Raw genomic sequence first — 22,033 nt, 5'->3', positions numbered from 1 at the left:
ATTTATAACGATCTATCAAAATCACAGCAAGAGTTTTGTAGATATGGACAAAATGCATCTACAATTTATATATAAATTTATATATAAATCAAAAGGGTTAGAATAAATAAATATAATTGAAAAATCAGGTAAAAAGGGAAATGAGTTTATCTTATGTTAAGACTTAAACAACTCCAGCAATACAGAATGTGTGGTATTGATGAACAGATATACACATAGATCAATGGAACAAAATCGAAAACCTGAAAATATCCTAACACAAGAACTAGGCCCTGATTTTTTACAAAGTTGTAAAAGTAATTCAATGAAGGAAGATTAGTCTTCTACAAATGGTGCTGGAACAATTGGATATCAACAGGCAAGAAAATGATTCATGACCAGGTCTCCTACCTTATACAAAAATTAACTCAAATTGAATTGATCATGGACTTACATTGAAGATTATTTTTTTAAATCAAGGGCTAGGCAAAGAGTTCTCAGACTTGACATTAACAAGAAATAAGAATAAATGTTTTGCTCTGTGAAAGACACTATCAAGAGGATGGAATGACAAGTTACAGGATTTAGGAGAATATATTTTCAAACCAAATATCTGACAAAGGATATTAAAGAAACCAAATAATCCAATTAGAAAATGGTCAAAAATTATGAAGAGAAATTTCACAGAAGGGACTGTATATATGGCAAATGTTTGGTTCCATTTTGTGCTGTTTTAACAGAATACGTGAGACTGAGTGATTTATAAACAACAGAATCTTACTGGTTCATGTTTCTATAGGCTAGGAAGTCCAGTATACGAGGGTAACAGCATCTGGTGAGTGCCTTGGGGCTGTGTCATTCCATGGTGCATTGTGAAATGTCAAGAGTGGAAGTCAGACAGAAGGGGATTCAACTCTCCCTATCTAATTTCCTTAACTTATTCATTATGGCAGAATTCGATGACCAAATCACCTCATGATAGTTCCACCTTTTCACAGTCCCACCCCTTAACACTATTGCATTGGGGATTAAGTTTCTAACACATGCTTTCTGGGAGACACATTCAAACCAGAGCAGCATATAAGCACATGAAAAGATGTAAAGCACCACTAGGCATTAGGGAAATGGAAGTCAAGGCCACAATGAAATATGACTATTTGTAAAAATAGAGTTAAAATAAAAAATAGTGACAATAACAAATATTCATGAGATGGTGGAGAAACCGAGTCACTCACATACTGCAGATGGGAATATAAACTGGTAGAGCCACTTTGGTAAAATTATTTGCCAGTTTTGATCCTTTTTGGGATGTCTGTCTGTTGCTATAGGCAATAGAAATTGTAAACTATATCTCACATCATATGCAGAAATCAGCTCTGGATACATAATTTTATTACAATACATACTGTCAGATAGGAGCAAGAAAATTAAGGAGATATATTTCAAGTCATCTTAGCTGAGAAGTTTCCCTAGTAAGGGGCTCTGAAAAGCTCAGTTTAAAAAGCTGTACTCATAGTAGATCTCTTGCACTGAAGAATGGATGAATATAATTAAAAGAAATCAGAGACATAATTTTTCTCTCCACTAGCCATGTGAAAGGGGAGCAGAAATGTAAGACTCCTGAATATTCTAAAGAGAATTGTCATAAGTTCATGATGTGATGTATATTATGCAGATCAAATAAATATTTATCTATTTATCATTCATTTGCCCTTTCTTTCTTTCTTTCCTCTTTCCTTTTCTTTTCTTGCTGGGGGTTGAACCCAAGGTCTCACACATGCTAGCAAGTTTCCTACCTGAGGTTGTTATGGTTTGAATGTGAGGTGTCCGACAAAAGCTCACATGTAAGACAACGCAAGAAGGTTCAGAGGAGAAATGATTGGGTTATAGCATTAGATAATCAGTGAATTAATTTGTAATGGGATTAACTGAGTGGTAACTGGAGGCAGGTGGGGTGTGGTTGGAGGAAGTGGTTCATTAGAGATGTGGCTATTGAACATATATTTTGTATCTGGAGAGTGGAGTCTCTCTGCTTTCTGATCATCATGTGAGCTGCTTCCCTCTGCCACATTCTTCCACCATGATGTTCAGCCTCACCTTGATATCCAAAGAATGGAGTCTGCTGTCTATGCATTGAGACCTCTGAAACCGTGAGCCTCCAAATAAACTTTTCCTTCTCTACAGTTGTTCTAGTTGGATCCTTTTAGTCAAGCAGAAAAAAAAAAAAAAAAGCTGGCTAAAACAGAGATATATCCCCAGCCCTTTTTGTTATTATTATTATTATTTTTTTTTTATTTTGAGACAATGTCTCATTAAGGTGCTGAGGTTGGTCTCACACTTGTGATCCACCTGCTTCAACCTTCCAAGTAACTGGAATTACAAGTGTGCACCACCATGCCTGGCTTTTGTTTGTTTTTTTAACAAATCTTTGTATATCTATTACTTATCAAGCAACATTCCAGACACTGAAGAGAGCAATGAGAAAAGTATTTGCTCTTATGATGTTTATAGTCTATGGTGGACAGACAATGAATAAATATGCATAGGTGTAATAAAGCAAGTGAAGAAAGTGTAATGGGAATGAAAACAGTTTAGGAAAGAAAGCATTAATAGGAGCAGGGATGTTATTCTATACAGGGAAGTCAAGGTAGGCCTTTCTGATTTTGAGCAAGAAGTTAATGGATATAAAGGAGTAGGCAACGGACATATCGGAGAGAAGTTATCTTATATTAGTAGAAGTGTTTTATCAGTCAGTGTTTGTGGTCTGCTGAGAGACTATATGCCACACATAATTCACAAAAGTAAGCCAGAACTGACACTTGACAAGGAATTGTTCCAAACCTTCCTCCTCTCAGTTATCTAACCTCTTAAGAAATCACTTGACAAGTTACTCTAAAGTACTTATTTCCAAACACAGTTGTTTTGTCTCCATAAAAACATTATCTCTACATACTCAATGTCTGTATTGTATGGAGTCAATTTGCCTGGAAGGAAACTCTGAGATAGAAATTCTTGGGCGAATGTTTCATGGTGGAAGTACTCTCATAAGAAAAACTTAGAAGAAAGTAAATAAACCTGGCTACAACTAAGAAACCAAGTAAATATAAGGTTTCTGCCTAAATCTAAATTCAGCCTTATCCAAAGGGAAGCTCCAATGCATGAATCATCACAGAATTTTCCCACACTGAGGCCCAGGCATTTGTGCCTCTTCCTGGATTGATTGCCTTTTGGCTGTGGGTGGGAGAGCGAGAACAAGATGTAACTTCTGTAGTATTTCCGAGCAAAACCTAGGAAAGGGGATGTGTAGGAGGAATCAAAAGAATCCTCTACCCCTCACAATATTTTCCAGCCACTGACAGTATAGTTTGAGCCTGCAGTTACCCTAAGACATACATATGAGTTGCATAATTGCATAAATCACTTATATTATCAGAATGACCCTTCTTTAAATCAAATATAGCCCACTAACTCCACAGTAGACAGTTTAGGATTTCAGGAAGTTGGGGCATAATGCATATGAATGTATGTAAATCCATTTAATCCATGTATGCTCCACAATTATTTGATTATTATAATCTACATTTATTCTTGTATAATCAACACACATCCTAATTTTCTGGATTTTATTCATAAACCCTGAAACCTAGACATTTTGACACTTTGCTACAATGTTATTCCTCTAATCCCAGTGGCACAGGAGGCTGAAGCAAGAGGATCATGAGCTCAAAGCCAGTCTCAGCAACTTAGTGGGAACCTAAACAATTTTTGCCAACCCAACAAGTCTTTTATACTACACAAAGTTTAAATAGCTTGGCAACACTATTCTTTCAGAAATGTCCAGAAAGAAAAACTATGACATTTTCTGAAAGAGCTCTAGGTGATATTGAAGTCTGACAGTCAATTTTGAATGTTTTTAAAGACTCAAATAGTCTATGACAGGTAACTTTTAAGGGTAAGATCATTTCATCACACATGTATATGCTTGACAATGATTTATTGACTGCTTACCATGCACTAAGTACTATGCACTAAGGATTCTATGATTAAGTAAAACACCACCTTTGAGATCAATTTTGAAGATGCTAAGAAAAGTAACTATTTAGCAATTATATGATACTTAAATATTACCTTTTACCTTGGAGTTAAGTTTCCACCAAACACTATTCAAATTATTTATAAAAATAAATCACAATTTTCTTCACTGAAATTTAACACAGGAGGAATTTTTTTGAACAATGGAGTTAGAACCTCCAAAATTCACTCCTCCATAAAGGCAAAAATAACATTGGCAAAAATTTCAAAATTAACATTTTTCATAACTCTGAAATTATCCAAAGGTTTTTAAAATCCAAGGGTGGGTTCCTAGAGAAAAATGGCTGGATTTCAGTAAGAATGGTTATCTATGTGGTATTGTGGTATTTTAACTCTCCTAAACCTATTCCCCTCTATCTAGGTTTGTAGAAGTCTGAAAACATCCTCACTCACAGTAGTATCTATGCAAACCAGAAGCATGATGCATACAGTGATGCATGACCTTAATTCCAGGCTCTGAAGAAGGTGAAGTAGGAGGATCACAAGTTTGAGGCCAGCCTGGGCAACTTAGGGAGACCCTCTTAAAATAAAAAGGGCTAGGGATGTCATTCTGTGGTAGGGCACCCCTGAGTACAATCCCCAGTACCATGAGAGAAAGAAAGAAGAAATCATTTAAAAGGAAGAAAAAGAAAACCAGAAGCATAGCAGCTACTGGATGGGGCAAAAAGTTCTGTTGCCCCTAAATATCCCACCCCAGAGAATTTTTACTATTTCATTTTTCTGACAGCTTTATTGCAAAGTTCATTCTCAAAGCTTGTCTTTATTTGAACACATATATTATTCTACATGAACACCACTATATCCAGGACATTTGTCAATATCAACCAGCAGAGATTGTTTTATATAGAAACTGCCTATGGCAGTGTTACAGTTTGAGACAAACAAGAGACTGACAAAAAATTAAAAGCATAAAATGATAGAAAATTGCATGTTCTCATCAGATCGGAAAAAAAAAAAAAGATGACCATTTCTATTTGAAATTGTACTGGCAATTAGGCAAGAGTATTTAGGCAAGAAAAATAAAGGCTTCCAGATTTGAAAAACAAATAAAACTCTCTATTCACAGATGACATGATCTCATATATACAAAGTCCTAATCAGTTCACTAAAATCTTATTAGAACTAAAATACAAGTATTGCAAGGTTTTAGGACAAAGTCAATTCAATTTCTATGTATAACATCAATGAACAATGTGAAAATAAAATTATGAAAAATTCTACTTATGATAATGTTAAAAAGAATGATCTACTTAGGTAAATGTTTAACAAAAGAAGTGCAATGTTTGTACATTGAAGATTAAAAAATATTCCTCAATGATATTAAATAAAACCTTAATGAATGAAAAGACATCCCATGATCATTGATCAAAAGACTGAATATTGTTAGGACAGCAACACCCCCAAATTGATCTAAAGAGTCAAACTTCCTGCTTTCATTTTTTTCAGATATTAATAAACTGATCTTAATATTCATATGGAAATGAAAAGGACTTGGAATAGTGAAAACCATCCTGAAAAAAGAGAAGCAAAATACAGGACTAACATTTATCAAGTTCAAAACTTACTACAAAGCTACAACTATCAGGACTGTTGCACTAGAATAAGAATCGATATAAAATCAGTGCAACAGAATCAAGAGGCCAAAAATAAATCCTTAAAATTGTGGTCAATTGATTATCAGCATGAGTGGCAATACAGTTCAGTGGGGGGAAATAAATGTTTTCTACAGATGGTTCCAGGACACCTTCATATCCACAGACCAAACAATTAATTTGGATTTCTACTTCACACTGTCTACAAACATTAACTCAAAATATAACATAGACTTATATGTAAGAGCTAAAACTATAAAATTCTAAGTTTAAAAACATAAGAGTAAATAGTTGTGATGTTGGCTTATACAACAACTTCAGATGTGGCACCAAAAGTGCAAGCAGGAGTAAACAAAGAAATAAACCTTTTATTTTTCCAAGAACAACCTGGATATCCAAGCTGGATAATGAAATATTCAGAAGGGAATTTGAATATATCTGATATAGTCCTGGGAACTTAAAAGAAAATGTGAATGTGTACAGCTGTGTGCCTACCAAGGAAAGACTATAATAAAAGAGGGAGTGGGCAATAACAAGTGTTGTTGGCAAGGATGTGGTAAAACTGGAATTCATACATTGCTGGTGGAAATGTAAAATGGAACAACACTTGGGTAGTTCTTCAAAAAGTTAACCATATTGTTGCCTTATGAGCCAGCAATATCACTCCTAGGTAGCTATATATGAGATTTGAAATCATATATCCCCACAAATTATTTTACATTAATATATCAGTTCTTTTTATTATAGCCCCAAGTGGAAAGAACCTAAATGCCCTTCAGCTGATGAATAGATAAACTTAATGTGGTATATCAATACAATGACATATCATCAGTCAAGGAAAGTAATGAACAACAATGAATGAGTATTGAAATAACTCTGCTAAGTGAAAGAAGTCAGACACAATGAAAATTTCAAGTTACATGAAATATGCAGAGTAAGCAAATCCACAGTGAAAGAAAGTAGATCAGTGGTTGCCTGGGACTGATGCAGGGAATTGGAATTGGGAATGTCTGCTAATGTTTATAGAACTTTTTTTCAGGGTGATAAAATGTTCCAAAATTACATTGTTTTGAAGACTGAATCAATGTAGTAAAAAACAACTGAATCCTGCACTTTAAATGGGCAAATTGTATGCTTTATGAATTATACCTCAACAAAGATATTATTTTAAAAAACTGTCAGAGATTTCTTGAAATAAATAAAATATTGAGAACCAAATTACTGGCCTATTTCTCATTCAGGCAAGACAATGTTCAAATTTCCAAAATGTTATCATATTTTAGCCACATATATTTTTTCAGTGCTGGGGATTTGAACCCAGGGCCTTCTGCTTGCAAGGCAAGCACTCCACCAACTGAGCTATATCCCCAGCCCCTAGCCACATATTTTAACAAATATAAATTATTGAAACAATGTAAATATTGATGCTAGATACATCATGCTATGTTGATAAATGAGGATAATATTGAAAAAGTTAATTTCTAGAATCCCAGAATTTTACTGGCAGTCCTCCTTTCTCTTAAAGGAAAAAGTCAGGAAAAGGAAAGGTCTAATAAGTTGAAATAAGCTAATGGATTATAACACTCGGGTCTCTTACAAACCTGTAATATTGGGGCACAGAAGAAAATCTAACATACTGAGATTTTTATGAAAAACAGAAGTAGGATTTGAATGGGTAAAAAGAGAAGGAAAAGGGAACATCAATAAACCATTTATAGTGCATCTAATATGTGCTCAGTGTAAGCAAAAGACATAGGGGCAAATATGAGCATTTGTTCTGATACACTGAGGGGGAAAAGGAGACTAAAACCACTGAAATGGTGAGTCTGTTTTAAAGATTTCTGTTTATGCTCTTCCCATAAATAAATCAAGCCATATTCCACATCTGAGAGAAATATAACATAGAAACATCCTTGATTCCAATGAAATAGGTGGTATCAAAATCTATACAAATCCATCCTCGTATATAGAGGCAATTTAGTTAATAAAATCATCAAGAGCAACCATAAAAGAGAAAGATGTTGGAAAAGGGCAGCACCGAGCTGGAGGTTGTAGTGCTCTGGTTGCCAGGCAGCCACCTTCAGGCCCTCTCTTGTTACCGTGGTGATGTTTGGAGAGCTTACCTTTGAGATAGCATCTGAACTCTCCACATCCTTTTAGCACCAACTAGTCATGCCACTTTTTACTCCTCCCTCACAACTCCACCTACATTCTCATAACCTCACAAATTTGATGCACCTACAAGTGTACCTCCAATGCCTAAGGCCAAAGAATGATGCTAATTTGCCTATCCTGGGATAGGAATGAAATGATAGTTAACTAATGAGAGAATAGACCAAAATAAGTTCCTTCAAATTAAAAAAAAATTATATATTTGAGAAATAATGCAGGATTTTTCAGACTTAAGGTCTTGAAAAGTCTTTTTAATGTACTTTTTTGTTGTAGATGAACAAAATATCTATATTTTATTTATTTATTCTTTATGTGGTGCTGAGGACTGAATCCAGTGCCTCACACATGATATGTAAGCACTCCACCACTGAGCTAAGCCCCAGCCCATTGAAAAGCCTTTTTATTAAGGCTTGGTAACCAGGAGTCTTGACTTACAGTTCTGATGCTCTGCTGCTTATCACTGTGTGATCTTATTCATGTTAGTCCCCTTTTCTATACCTCAACTTTTTAATTTGTAATTAAAGGAAGTTGAATTTTAATAGTTGCTTTTAAACATTTCTGCCCATAACCTATTGAAAGAAATATATTTGACAGTATACTTGTATACGTGACAACAAATCTGAAACAAAAATTTTATGAAGCAATTCTTACACTTACTATGTGTGATGCACTTTGATATATTCTGTGCTATTCTTTTTCATTTTTAATTGCTGGTTGTGACCCAGTAAATCAATTTCATAATCTCATTAATGCTTCACAATCCACAGTTTGAAGAACACTGAACTAATGGGTATCTAATGGCTTCCTATAGTTCTAGTAGTCTATGATTTTATGTCATTCCTTTATCTTCCTTTTAGAATAATAGCAATAATAGCTAACATTTATTGAATTTTTAGTATGTGCCATTCATTACTTTAAGTACTTTACCTATATGAACTAACTTAACTTTTCAACAAATGTGACTACTTTTATTAGTACAATTTTAAAGATGAGCAAAATCGATGTGGTTCATATCTGCACCAAATTTGGTGTTTTACCAAAATGCATTTTGTGATATATTTAAAGTGTTTTGAATATCTTATTTAGAACATGTCCATTTTATAAAACATAGCCTTGTCTCCTTATAATTTAACCTCTGCAGGGCACTATAACAAAACTTCCAGATGAGGTAGAAAAACTAACCTAAAGGTTACCCATTACTGATTCTAAAAGTCACTTCCCTTACTTGTTCTCTTATTGTGTACTATAACTGATCCTAAAAAGGGTGTGGTAGTACCACATCAGGGAGCATTCATACTCCTATAGGTGTAACAACTGCTCAAATAGCCACCTAAATCCTTAGTGTGGTACACATTATCAGCAGATTGCTAGAACAATACAAAAGACTCCAAATGTGTACCCTTAGTCATGTACACCTTTATTGTGAATTGTAGTGTAAAAACAAACATGGATGCTATTTCTTCCCAATTCCAACTACCAAGCACCACAAAGTTCATCTTTCGTGAATTTGCTGGAAGGACCAGAATATGATGATACAGTATTATTATGCATAAATTTCATTGAGTATATATTTTAATAGATACTAATGAAATAGATTTGAAATATTTCAATTGTGTTTTTAAAGGATAAATAATAGTTGATATTTAGTGACCTCTACAGTAAATCTAATAAAAATCCACAATTTCATTTATTCATTTAACAATTACTGTTGAGTATCTGCTCAAGGCTAAATACTGATTTTGTCACTGGAGATTCAGCAGTGAAAATCATAAAGTGCCCACATTGAGGGAACTTATTTTAAGCTTTATAAATTTAAAGTATTTGTGTATTGCATTTGTGTGTTTATGGGAAGTCACACCTGTATATTTCTTTTGGATGAAAGATAATGATAATTGTGTTCTCCATTCGTTTAAAATAGTCAAATCATAGCAGCAGTGAAAGTACTATAGGAAATAAAAAAGGAACAAATCAGGTTTTGCTTTCAAAAAGCTTCTAATCTAGTTAAACCAACAACACCTAAGCAGGGAAATTTTGTAACCCAGGAGACATTTGGTAATAGCTGGAGATATTCTTGACTGTCACAATGGAATCTGAGGGAGCAGGTAATACAGTCATGTAGCAGGTCACTTCATGAATAATTCTAAACTTCTTATATATAGTGCACACGACAGCCTTGCAACAACAAAATTTCTAGCCAATAGTGTAAAGAGTGTCCTAAGTTAGACAGAATACATATGATGAAAGGGCATTTTTAATGTTTTTATTAGTACAGTATAGTTTTACATATTCCTGTGGTTCATTTTGACATAATCATACATGCATGGAATATAATTTGTTCCACTTCAGTCCCCAGTACTTCCTCTTTCCCTCTCATACTCCCTTCACCATTTCCCTTCCTATACTCTAATGGTCTTCCTTCTATTTATTTATAGATTTTGAAATTGATGCTTTAGAGATACACATAATGGTGAAATTCACTGTGGTATATTCATATATGTACATAGCATAATGATCAACTTCATTCCACAGTTCCTCTTTTCTAGTCCCTCCCTGCTCCCCTTCAACCCCTATCTGTCAATTCACTGATCTCCCTTCTATTTTCATGGGATTCCCAGCACACCCAAACACTTCTTTCCTCATTTTGTTCTAGCTTCTGCATATGAGAGAAAACATTCAACCCTTGACTATCTGATTTTGGCTTATTTCACTTAGTATGATGTTCTTTGTTTCATCCATTTACGAGCAAATGACATAATTTCATTCTTCTTTATGGATGATTAAATCTCCATTGTGTACACGTATGATTTTTTAATTGCAAGTTATTAGATGATAAATGTTAAATGAATGATATATACAAGGAAATACTGAGAAGAGAAAGATCATTCTAGATTTAATTGGTTCAGAGAGGTGCTATGAAGAAAATGGAGCTCAGGTTAAAGTGTAATGTCACTCTTCTGCTCAAAAGGAAAACATTCAGAGTCAGCTACCTATCTGACTTCCTCTACCACTCTGCCTTTCTTCCCTCCTCTACAATCCGCTTGGTTTTGCATTTCCTTGAAAATATCCAACATATTTTCCATTTTTTATGGAATCTACTCTTGCTATTCCCTTTAATTCAAGTGCCAATCCCCACATATCCAAATAGGTCACCCCCTTGCTTTCTGCAGGTCTCTTCTGTTCAACACCTTATTAGAGAGCTTTTCCCTAATGAATCTCTAAAATATTAACTCCTGTCCCTCCACTCTTTTCCCTTTACTATGCTTTTTGTTCTCCATAACCAACTATACATGGCCCAGAACGATATATGTGGAATGAATTAATTAAATATGAAAAACGGCAGAGTTCTTCAGCCCAAGTAGTGAAAAGCTAGACTGTGAAACCCTGACATAGTTATCCCCAGTAGCCAAGAACAGAGCCTGTTTCTTTGTAGAGACTTAATAAACAGTGTATAAAGAATAATAAAATAGCAAAGGGAAATCAATATTAACAATATTAGCTCATAACATCTTTCAAAGTATTCTTAGGACAATTACTACATTGTGTGTAATATTAGCATATCTGGATACATCTAGTAAATATTATATTAATTCTGACTATTCTGATCATATTTTTCACATCAAATGTATTTCTAATATATGCTTTGTACTTATGAAATGCAGTTATTAAAGGTCAGTATCTTAGCTGTATATTAGACTAGGTGTTACATTAAAAATAAGTGCATTTTGAAAGAAAGCACAATCTAAAGGTGACTTTATCAAGTCAATTCTACTATCTTCTGTTTTAATTTACACTTAATCACTAATTCACCCACCCTGCTCTCGAGGAGTTACAACAGACAATTATGCTAATGATAAAAGCAGTAGCAATTAATGTTTATTGAGGACTTTTTCTTTTCTTGTCTTTTGTGTGTGTGCATGTGTGTGCGTTCAAGCGCACTAAAGACTGTCCCGAAGGCTGTCCTAAAGACATACATTATCCGGTTTTGTTCCTACTACAGGAGACCCATGTTAACACATTCATGTATATTAACCAAGGATAAATTACCTTCTGTTGTTGACCAAGTCCCAAACCCCAAAACTCTGAGCTGTGACTACATGCACCCTACTTCCTGACACTTTCTTTTCCCATTGCCACTCGTACTCTCCTTTCGGTGGGAGCCAGGAACTTTCTTCCCCTCCCTCCTGCTAAGCTTTGAGAACCTTGATGACACCGCTTCCACCTCCTACTCTTCTGCCACTCCTCCCCCAGACCACAATCGGGCAGGCACCAGATCCGATGACCTGCTAGGTAACCCGCTGGTGCGACTGCCTAGTAACAGCGCCTCAGAATTAGAAGCAAGTCAAGCGAGGGGGGCGGGGGGACGGGAGAGCTGGTGCGCGCGCAGGCGTAGCGTCTTTGCAGCCTCGCTACGGGGTGGAGACTCGCCAGTTAGCAGGGGCAGAGTAGCGATCGTCGCCAAAGCGCGCGGTTTCTCTTCTCCCAGCTTTGAAACCCGCAAAATAGCTTTTAGGAGTACAGAGAGTTCGAGAATATATAACAATGTCTGGTGAGTCAGGTCAGCCTCAGGCTGGCCCCTCACACGCTGGGCTAGACTGGCCAACCCTTCAGAGAGACAGGGCTGGGGTCCCAGGAGGGGTGATCCGAAGGGCTGGTGCCCAAGGGCCCAGGTCCTGGATCCAAAAGGTTCTTGAGCAAATAACTGGCTCACCTCGTCAGTGGGTCACCCCCTCTGAGGTAGTGCCTGTCACTGTGCTGGCTGTCCAAAGGTACCTGTTAGAGGATGAGCCACGGGACACGGTACCCAAGCCTCCCCTTTACTGCTATGATGTGACGATCTCGGACGGTGTGTACCAGGAGAAGTGCTACTTGGACCCCAGCTTAAACTCTCTTGTATATCAGAATATTCTTAAAGTTGGCATAGAAATGAAAATTTCCAGAGTCTCATGTCTTTACAATGAGAAAAGGTTAGGCCAGGGAATCCTGTGCATAGATAACGTCCACTGTGGGGAGACCCTGGACGCAATTTCTTTAGAAACTCCCTTCAGAAATAGAGCACATGAGGAGAAACCCGAGAGACCCTTAAGGGGCGGGAAGAGTCATTACCTGGCGCTGTGGAATAACGAAGATCCATATGGAGATATCTGGTTAACGGACAAGCAACCTGAGGAATACAATTTTAACAGTAAGTAATCGGAGGGAACGGCAAAGGGTTTTCCCAAAAGTAGTTTTTCGTTTGTTTGTTTGTTTTTCCTCCAGGAGCTTGCGCTAAGGGCAAGGAAATAAGATGCTTTTGTATTGTTGGTTACAAGCGAAGGGTAGAAGCAAACAAGTTTCCTTGAAAGAGTGAGAGACACTCTCTTAATGAAATTTGTGCAGCCCCTCTCTTGGTTTGATTGCAAAGTGGCCATTCAGGAGTGCCTTGACACATCTGAAGTTCAGTCTAGCAAAGATACTGATGTGGAATTCAGTATTCCTCGTGCATTAGTTATATATTTGACTATGGCGAATGACGCTTAGTTGCATGGCATTTCAGACGTGGAAATGGTACGTTGGAGAGTATGTAGATTTGAATTTTGTATAAAAGTTGTAAATACTTGTGTGTTTGTTCGTTTTAACCTTCATTCATAAAGGATGTTCCATGATTCATTCCTTAATGATTTACATTAATCAAAATGCCACTTTTATATCCTTGTAACAGTTATGAAAGTATCACTTTATGAGGGTGTGATTTTGTGGAGAGACTCAGAATTCTCCTTTTCATATTTCTTACTACTTACTACGGACATTACTGACCTAGGAAGTTCAATTTTTCAGTATGAGAAGTGGGAAGTTACCCAGAAAATGCCAGCTTGTCCTCAGTAACTGCTCTAAAACGTTTTTTTCCCTATGAGATGAAATTAAGGGGAATGATAGTACTGTGGGCATGAACACATATGGGACAGGAATAAAATGCAAAAATTGAAATAAAAAGAAAGTACTAGAAGGAGAAATATAATTTTCTACACTTACTGCTTTTCTGTATTTTTTTACATTTTCATCAAAGTGCTAAATCACAGGTCATCTTACTGTGATTTGTAACAGCAACAAATGAGAGCAAAAGGGTAACTAGTCAAAAATATGCAGTTATAGTCATATCCAGTTATAAAGGGAAAAAATGTTGTAGAAATTTGTAGTCAAGGATGATTTAAATAACTAAGTTTTAAAGAATAATTATTTCTGGGGTGAAATAATGAACTGATTTTATCTTAAGCATAGAATAAAGCAGTAGTGCATTACTACTTTAAATGTTGATAATTTTTATTTTTAGAATTGAATATATAAATGAAACATTGGTGTCCTCCAAGAGTTACAAAGGGGCTAATAACTTATATAATGTTTGTTGTTATTATTAAAGTAATATCTATACATTTATCAAAAACATATTTCGTTACAAAATGCAATGTCCTTATTCTTAAAAAAATCCAAACTGTGTATGTAAAATTATGTTGTGCTTAAAGTGTAAGATCCATGTATAGTAAAATGGTAAGATCTAGGAAGTGAATTTATTGTTGTTCTTCGAAAAATCCTTTCAGGTTTCCTATATGTTTGAAATTGTTAATCATAAAATTCTGGAGTGCAATGAAAGACCTCTTTAACCTTCCCCTATCCCTTCAACTTCTCTCTCAAAATTCCAAACTGTTTGCATTTGTGTGTATCTTTGAAAAATAATGAATTATATGTCTTTGCATGACTTGCTATTTCCACTTAAGACATCTTTCATGTATACCTATATATACAATATTCCATATTATGGATATACCCTAATTTCTATAATCATGCCCATGTGAATGGTAATTTGTAACTTTAGGCAGTGTGTAGTCTTTCCATATTACATACAATGTTGAACATCGTTAGGATATATGCATATTGATTTTATTCAAGTATTTCTTTCTATTGAATCGATGAATTCCTAAAAGTGGAATATTAGGCTAAAAAAAATTTGAGTCAATTTAGTGGACATTGATAAATCATCTTCTGAAAATTTTGTACTAATTGTTATTCACTAACATATATGAATGCCCATTTCCCTATGTCTTGCTATTTTAAAATGATATCTTTTGAGTTTTTCTTATTAATTTATAAGATTTCTTTGCTAATGGGCATTAAATTTTTGTCTGCTACATACTCCAAATTATTTTCTCACACTGTCCATTTTTCTCTAATCTTTGTTTATGGTATGTTTTTGTGCCTTTGAAACCTCTTATTAAGGTTAGGGTTTACATGATAAAATGAAGAGTCTTAAAAATACAGTTTGATAATTTTTCTACTAATGCACACACTTGTGTAACCACCTTCCCATCAAAACAGAGAACATTGCAAGCACCCCAAAAGATTCCCTCATACTTCCTACTGGTCGGTACCCTGACTGAAAGATAACTCCCATTGTGACCTCAAAGATAGCTTTTTAAAATGGAGGTTAGATCATGCCAATTGCCTGCTTAAATCTCTGTAATGACCCATTGCATTTACACAGAAATTCAAACTCCCTAGTAGGATTCACAAGGCCCTACAAAGGAGGTTGGCAAATTTTCTATAAAAAGTCAGATGATAAATCTTATCTTTGCAAGACATAGGGTCATTGTCAAAACTATTCAGTTTGCCATTGTATAGTTAAAGCAGGCCTACATAATGTGTAAATGAATGGGTGTGCATTCCAATAGAACTTCATTTACAAAAATAGGCAGCAGCATGATTGGCTATGGACCTGGGTTTGTTGACGCTGCCCTACAGAATCCCTTTACTCACCTCTCTAACCTCATCTCGAACTCCTTCCATTCCCCATTTTATTCTAGCAATACCAACCTTCTTTTATTCCCCAAACCTCCAAACTTTTGCCTGCCTCAGGTACTTTGCACCTGCTTTTTCCCCTTTCTGGAAAGCTTCTTCCCATTCCCAGGTTTCAACTCAAATATATAAAACATACTAGAAAGGGATATCTAAGTAAGTATTCCCTACCCATTTATTTTTATTATAGCACCCGGCAAATGCCTTTCATTGAGTCACAACACTGTGAATTTATTTTCTTTGTTTCCTTTCTCTTCTGAACTGTTTATAAGTTTGTAACTTTTTTCACAATTGTGAGCCATAACCCTTATACCCAGAGCAGTGTTTGGCACACAGTAGGCATTAAGTAAGTGCTTTCCTAATAATGAAATGAATGAAATAATTTACATTGATGGATTTGCTAATGTTGAGTCACTTTCGAATCCCAGCTTGGTCATGGTTATTACTTTTACATCTGTATATTTAAGTGAATTGATTTTGCAGGGGAGGAAGTACTTTTTCAGTCCAATTTTAATATCAGGTTAGTATTAGCCAAGTAGAATGAGTTAGGAAACTTGTCTATTTTTCTGTGCTTACAGACAGACATTATGTTTTCATTGAAGGTTTGATACAGTTCACACCTAAAACTAACTGAACATGGTGTCCTGGGCTGGGATTAGGAGGTAATGAGAATGACTCCATTCTCGTTTCTTGTACAGAAAATGATCAAATCAATAATGCTTCTTTTTTTATTTTGAGACTTAATATTTCACTAGGATTTCTCATTTCACCTAGATCTTAAAGTTGTACATAATAATCTATAATTTTAATCTGTCTTGTATAACTCTTTCATAGTCCTAATGTTGGTGTATTCACCTTTTCTCATGATTTAGTCCTATCAGAGTGTTGTCTTTTGTCATGAATTTTTAAAGACTCTTAGCTTTACTAATAAATCGATAGTGGGGAGATGCTTCCTACTTAGTTTCTACTGTCCTCTTTAATTCGTTCTACATCATTTCTTTATATTTTTATGGTACCCATTTCTTCATTTGAATTCTTCATTAAATTCTTTCTTCCAGAGTTTTTAAAATTTTGAAATTTCTCATGGGTACTGCTTTGCCTGCATTTCCCAGGTTTTTAAGTGTAGAGACTTGTTATTTGCTATTCATATTTTTTTATTTTAACTTGAAGTCCCTCTTAACCTCCAAAAGTTTGGGAAAGGCTTATTTTAGGTATGAAGTTCCTTATTATATCAGATTTTAAATTTTAATTCAAATATTCCATATCCTTATATTTATTTTGTTTGTTCATTTCTATGAGAGGAATATTGTCTTCTCTCCATGGTGATAGTTTGTCCATTTCTTTATATTTCCAAGTGTTTGCTTTGGATGTTGATATAATGTATAAAATTTATAATTGATTAATATCTTATTGGTGGATTTTATCCTTTATCAATACAGAATTAGCCTCTTTGTTCCATTTTGCCTTTCATTCTGTTACTTCTAATACTGATATTCACCATTTCTGCTGTCTTTTGGGGTAGCATTTAGGATAATGGCTCTAAACATGAGTGGGCATGCATATCACCTCAAAAGAATTTTAAAATATATATCGCTGAGCTCCACTACCAGTTTCTGATTCATTAGGTCCTTGGTAGCCCCATGGGAATTTGCATTTATGAGCATCTTCATTACCACAAGTCCCTAGTGAATGATGCTGCTCATGCAGAGACCACACTTTGAGAACCAATGACCTAGGGTATCTTTGTCCATCCCTTTATTTCCACTTAGTCTTAAGTTTGTCTCTTTTATGAGCATATAGCTAAGAGTCTGCTTTTGACCCAAACCAGTTCTTTCCTTTTAAGAAATTAATTTAATTCAATTGAATTTAATATGATTGATGATGTTTGCATCTGTTCTTGATGTTTTCTACTTTATGTTTGCTATAGGTTAGCCTTTTTTTTTAATTTTGCAGGATAATTTTTTTCTTCTAGTATTTTTCATCTAGTGGTGAATACTCAACTATTCAAACTTAGGTGTCTGTGTCAGTCTTCATAATTTATAATATCCCTCTCCTGGACAAGAAAAGAAGTTTAGGACTCTAATTAGTCCTGGCACAATTGTCCCTTAGCATGCTGCTATAGTAGATTAGAAAGTATTTGATTTAAGATTTTTGCCATCATAAATTATTTTGGTTAATTATTCTCTTTTGTACTATTTCTGTTGCAATTTTTCAGCATTATTCTAAGTTTATACATGAATGGCTACAATTAGTATATTTTACTAGGCTCTGAAACAATTTGTGTTTCAGGGAAAGAGCTATTCTTTAAAATGTGTTAGAATTTTCTTGTAAAATCATGCAAACTTGCTGCCATTTTGAGACCACTGTTTGTTACCTGTTTTTTCATTTTCTTCCATGATTGATGACCTATCTGGTTTTCTTCTTTTACAGCAATACAGGTAATTTGTATTTTCCTGGATTACCTATTTCACTGGTATTTACAAATTTATTTATATAGAATCATACATTATACTCTTTTGACAATATTTTCACTGTGTCTGTGGTTCATCACATTCTGAATATTACACCTTGTATTCTTTTTTTTCATGATTGGAATTGCCAGACATTTACCTTTTCATTAATTTTTCCAAATGATTTGATTTATTGGTACTACTATATTCTTTTTGTTTATTGTAATATAGTGTTTTCTAATTCATTGTTTTAAGGTTTTATATTTATTCCTTTCTGCATTCTTTAGATTTATTCTTCTGCAGCAATTCTTAAAGTATCCCTACCATTGTTCTTGATACATTCTCAAGAGATTCTTGAGGTCAAACTATTTTCATAATAATACTAAGGCTTTACTTACCTTTTTCCACTCTCATTCTCTCACACGTGCACAGTGGAATTTTCCAGAGGCTGCCTGACATGTGTTATTGAAGCAGACTGAATGCCAAAGAAGATAAGAGAATCTAGCTGTTTTTTATTAAGTTAGATACTGAAGATGTTTGCAGAAATCTAAAACAGTACCATTCTTCTCACTACACTATTTTTCTTTTGGAAAATATATTCATTTTTTAAATTATAATTATATCTTAGGTCTATTATTATTTTAAGTTGATGACTTTTAAAAGTTCTTAATTTACAACACAATAAATATTGATAGCTATAACCCATATAAACAAAATCTCTTTGAGATATTAAATACTTTGTAAGAATGTAAGGAGGTTCCAAGACCAAAAAGTTTGAGAATCGGTATTCCATTGCTTATTTTCTAACTCACTGTAACCAGTTTATTTTCATTCTTTCTGTTTTGATAATGAACACTCATTTCTGTGAATTTGCAAGGATTCCTCATGCCCTATAAATAGACTGTAGTTCCTTTTTAGATTTGAGAAATATGTATGTTCTGTCAAGTTTGTAAGTTAAAAACCCAGACTTGGAAAACTGTTAACTGAGCAGATGTCTGATCGCAGCTAACTGTCTGGACCTAATTATGGCAGAAACAGGAGCTCTTAGAACTCTGGTTTTTACAAGACCATGTAGTTCTTGAATTTATTTCAGTTGATAAAGAAGTCATATCTGCCTTCATTGATCAAAAGTGTTATGTGTACAATCCAGATCATTCAAAATTGATAAAGAATTTGTCTGACCATGTTAAAAAATAAATCACTTAGCTACATCTGATCGAATAATAAGACCAGTGATTCTGGGCTACTAATGATTTGGGAAAATCTACAGAGAAAATTATACACGGTATCCTGGTAATATTGAAAAGTGTGCTTTTTTTATGACATAGGCATAATTATAGCATACCATTTAAACTCAGTAAAAATAAATTACAAGTATGATTTTTATGCCAAAATGTTGACTAGATAATAAATTATGTGAACAGAGATGGAAAAGGAGGATGCCTTAACAAACTAAAAATATTGAAACTCTTGCAAATTCAAGTTTTAAAAGTTGGGACTGTGGTCTTTCAGAGTAAAATGGAGAAAGCTGCAGATGGAACCCTTCTTAACCCAAGGGAGGATAAATCAAAAGTATGAGTTAATCCTTTAAGTTGATGAATAGCTTTTAAGTAGTTCTTATCCTTAAGCAGGCTTGGAGATTAAAATGTTTCAAATTATATGGCATAAGAAAAGATAATAAGCTCTCTCTGGGATGGGGTAAAAGTAAAGAGGTTACTTTTCAGTAGGTTGGTTAGGGATAACATCACTGGGAAAGTGACCTTTAAGTAAACTTGAAGAGGGAAGGGAAGAAGTCACTTGGATATCTAGGAGGAAGATAGTCCAGATCCAGAGAACAGCAAGTATCAAGACACTGATACACAACCATACCTGACATGTTTGGGGAAGATGAAACCTCTTTATATGAAACTGAGGTGAGAATAATACAGAAATATATTATAAAACAAACCTATATGTTAAGTAAATAAGTACTTCATAGTTAGAAAATAAGAGGTAAGGTTATATCTACATTTTCCAGGAAGTAATCAGAATGTTTGGTAAGGTGGAGGGCAATCTAGATGAAATACTGTTAGTTTATATAGGTATTTACCCACGTTCCAGGCATAATATACTTTTATTAGGAGTGATATATAGTTTATGTAATAGAAGTATATTTAAGTATGTAAACTGGCTTAGTTGGCAAAAAATTGCATTCAGTGTGATCTGCTGCCGTCTTTAATCACTAAAATAGATCTTGAAAGTTGCCTTGACATATGAAGTAGAAATAATTTTTCTGTTTTTTATATTCTAGATATCAAAATAATTTCCCTTTCTCATCTTGAAATGACCTGGGCTAACAGAAGAAATTTTCCTGCCTTGCTTGTGAGGATCTTGCATAAATCAAAACTGCGATACTATGGAAAACCTGATAAAAAAATGATTGAGCCATACCAGGTAGAAGTAATGACAAGATAATATATATTAATGTACATTTATAGATTATAACTCATAGCTGGCTCTATGTAGGATAAAATACTAGTTTAAATAAAATGTGCGTTGTAAAGTATTCTTCTTTGTAATTTACAGTAAGGCAGAAATTCTTGGGGGCTGGGGGTATAGCTTAGTGGTAGAGGATGTGCCTAGCATATGTGGGGCATGAGTTCAATCCCCTGCACCAAAAAAAAAAAAGAAATTCTGTATTGGTGCTCTTTAGGTCCTTGATACAGCTGATCTCCTTCACATCTTTTTCTTTGTCTTTATATTTTTCTTCTCTACTGTGCTTTCCACACCATCATATAAACATACTGTAGTATCCCATTAAAAAAATAAAGGGAAAAAAATCTCACTTGACTTCATGACTCCTCTATTTCCTCTTTCCTCTTCAGCCAAGGTTCTTAAAGTAGTAGTCTACACTGTATGTTCTCCCTTTCTTGACTCCCATTTACTTCTCAACACAATTACATTGGCTTAATCCCAAAAAACTAAAGGTTGAATACTCTCTTTGATATGTGGATGCTAACACACCACAAGGTGAAGGAGGGGAAGAATAGAAGTTCAGTGGATTAAACAAAGGGGAATGAAGGGAAGGGAGGGGAGATAGGAATAGCAAAGACAGTGGAATGAATCAAATATAACTTTCCTATGTTCATATATGAATACACCACAGTAAATCTCCATATCATTTACTTCCACAAACCTGGGATCTTAATTATATGATATACTCCGTGTTTGTATAATATGTCAAAATTGACTCTACTGTCATATGTAACTAAAAAGAACAAATAAAATATAAAGTTACCGAAACTAAAAATGGTAGCTGGGTAATGGCCTTTCCCTGACAGCTCAATGCATGGGTTATGGTTAAAAAATTCTTGGTGCCATACAATTCCAGTTCATAGAAATATTTAAAATTTTTATTTTGTGATTTATGATTTTTAATATATTATTGAATATGTGAATGGATGAGGTGATGTGCTCTGAAGAAGCCAAGGTAATTCTTTGAGTAAAGTAATGCTATGTTTAAATAATAAGAATCTAAACACCCATGTAGTCCCCATTTAGAAAACCATGAGTTGTTGGCAGGTCTGGTGTGTCTCACTGATATCGTGTTACTTCTGTACACAGAGATGGTGAGAGTTCTGTGACTCTTTTGTTACTAATAATTTCACCATGTATTTCTGAAGAGTCATTGTTTTGCTTGATTGTATTTCTTTTGAGTTTTCAGTAACTTATTGTTTTCATTGTTATTCCATTAGGATTATGTTAAATATTTTTGTCTCTTTCATTTTTTTAACCATTTCTTTGCCTCTGTCTGTTGAACATATGCTGCTGTGCTACTGTCTGGAGCTGTATTGTACCCAATTTATTCACTCATTGAACTGCTATTGAACCTGAATTGTTTCAAGTTTGTCTTTTCATGGTGTTGACAGTATCATTTTTATTTGT

At 34.6% G+C, this 22,033-nt stretch overlaps 1 protein-coding gene across 2 annotated transcripts in view; it reads left to right on the top strand.

Moving 5' to 3' along the window:
• Window positions 1-12,299: 12,299 nt before the first annotated feature.
• RADX (RPA1 related single stranded DNA binding protein, X-linked) overlaps window positions 12,300-22,033 on the top strand; it is a 64,484-nt gene continuing 54,750 nt past the window's right edge. For both annotated transcript variants that reach the window (XM_079123838.1, XM_079123837.1), the window contains exons 1-2: window positions 12,300-13,017; window positions 20,400-20,542. In XM_079123838.1, coding sequence (XP_078979964.1) covers window positions 12,375-13,017; window positions 20,400-20,542 — 786 coding nt within the window. In that variant the 5' untranslated portion in view covers window positions 12,300-12,374. The remainder of the gene's footprint in view (window positions 13,018-20,399; window positions 20,543-22,033) is intronic.

The sequence above is a fragment of the Sciurus vulgaris genome, assembly GCF_902686455.1.
Source record: "Sciurus vulgaris genome assembly, chromosome: X".
In the NCBI taxonomy this organism is placed as follows: domain Eukaryota; kingdom Metazoa; phylum Chordata; class Mammalia; order Rodentia; family Sciuridae; genus Sciurus; species Sciurus vulgaris.
Note: the sequence above shows the minus strand (reverse complement) of the source record. Positions and strands in the feature narration are given on the sequence as shown.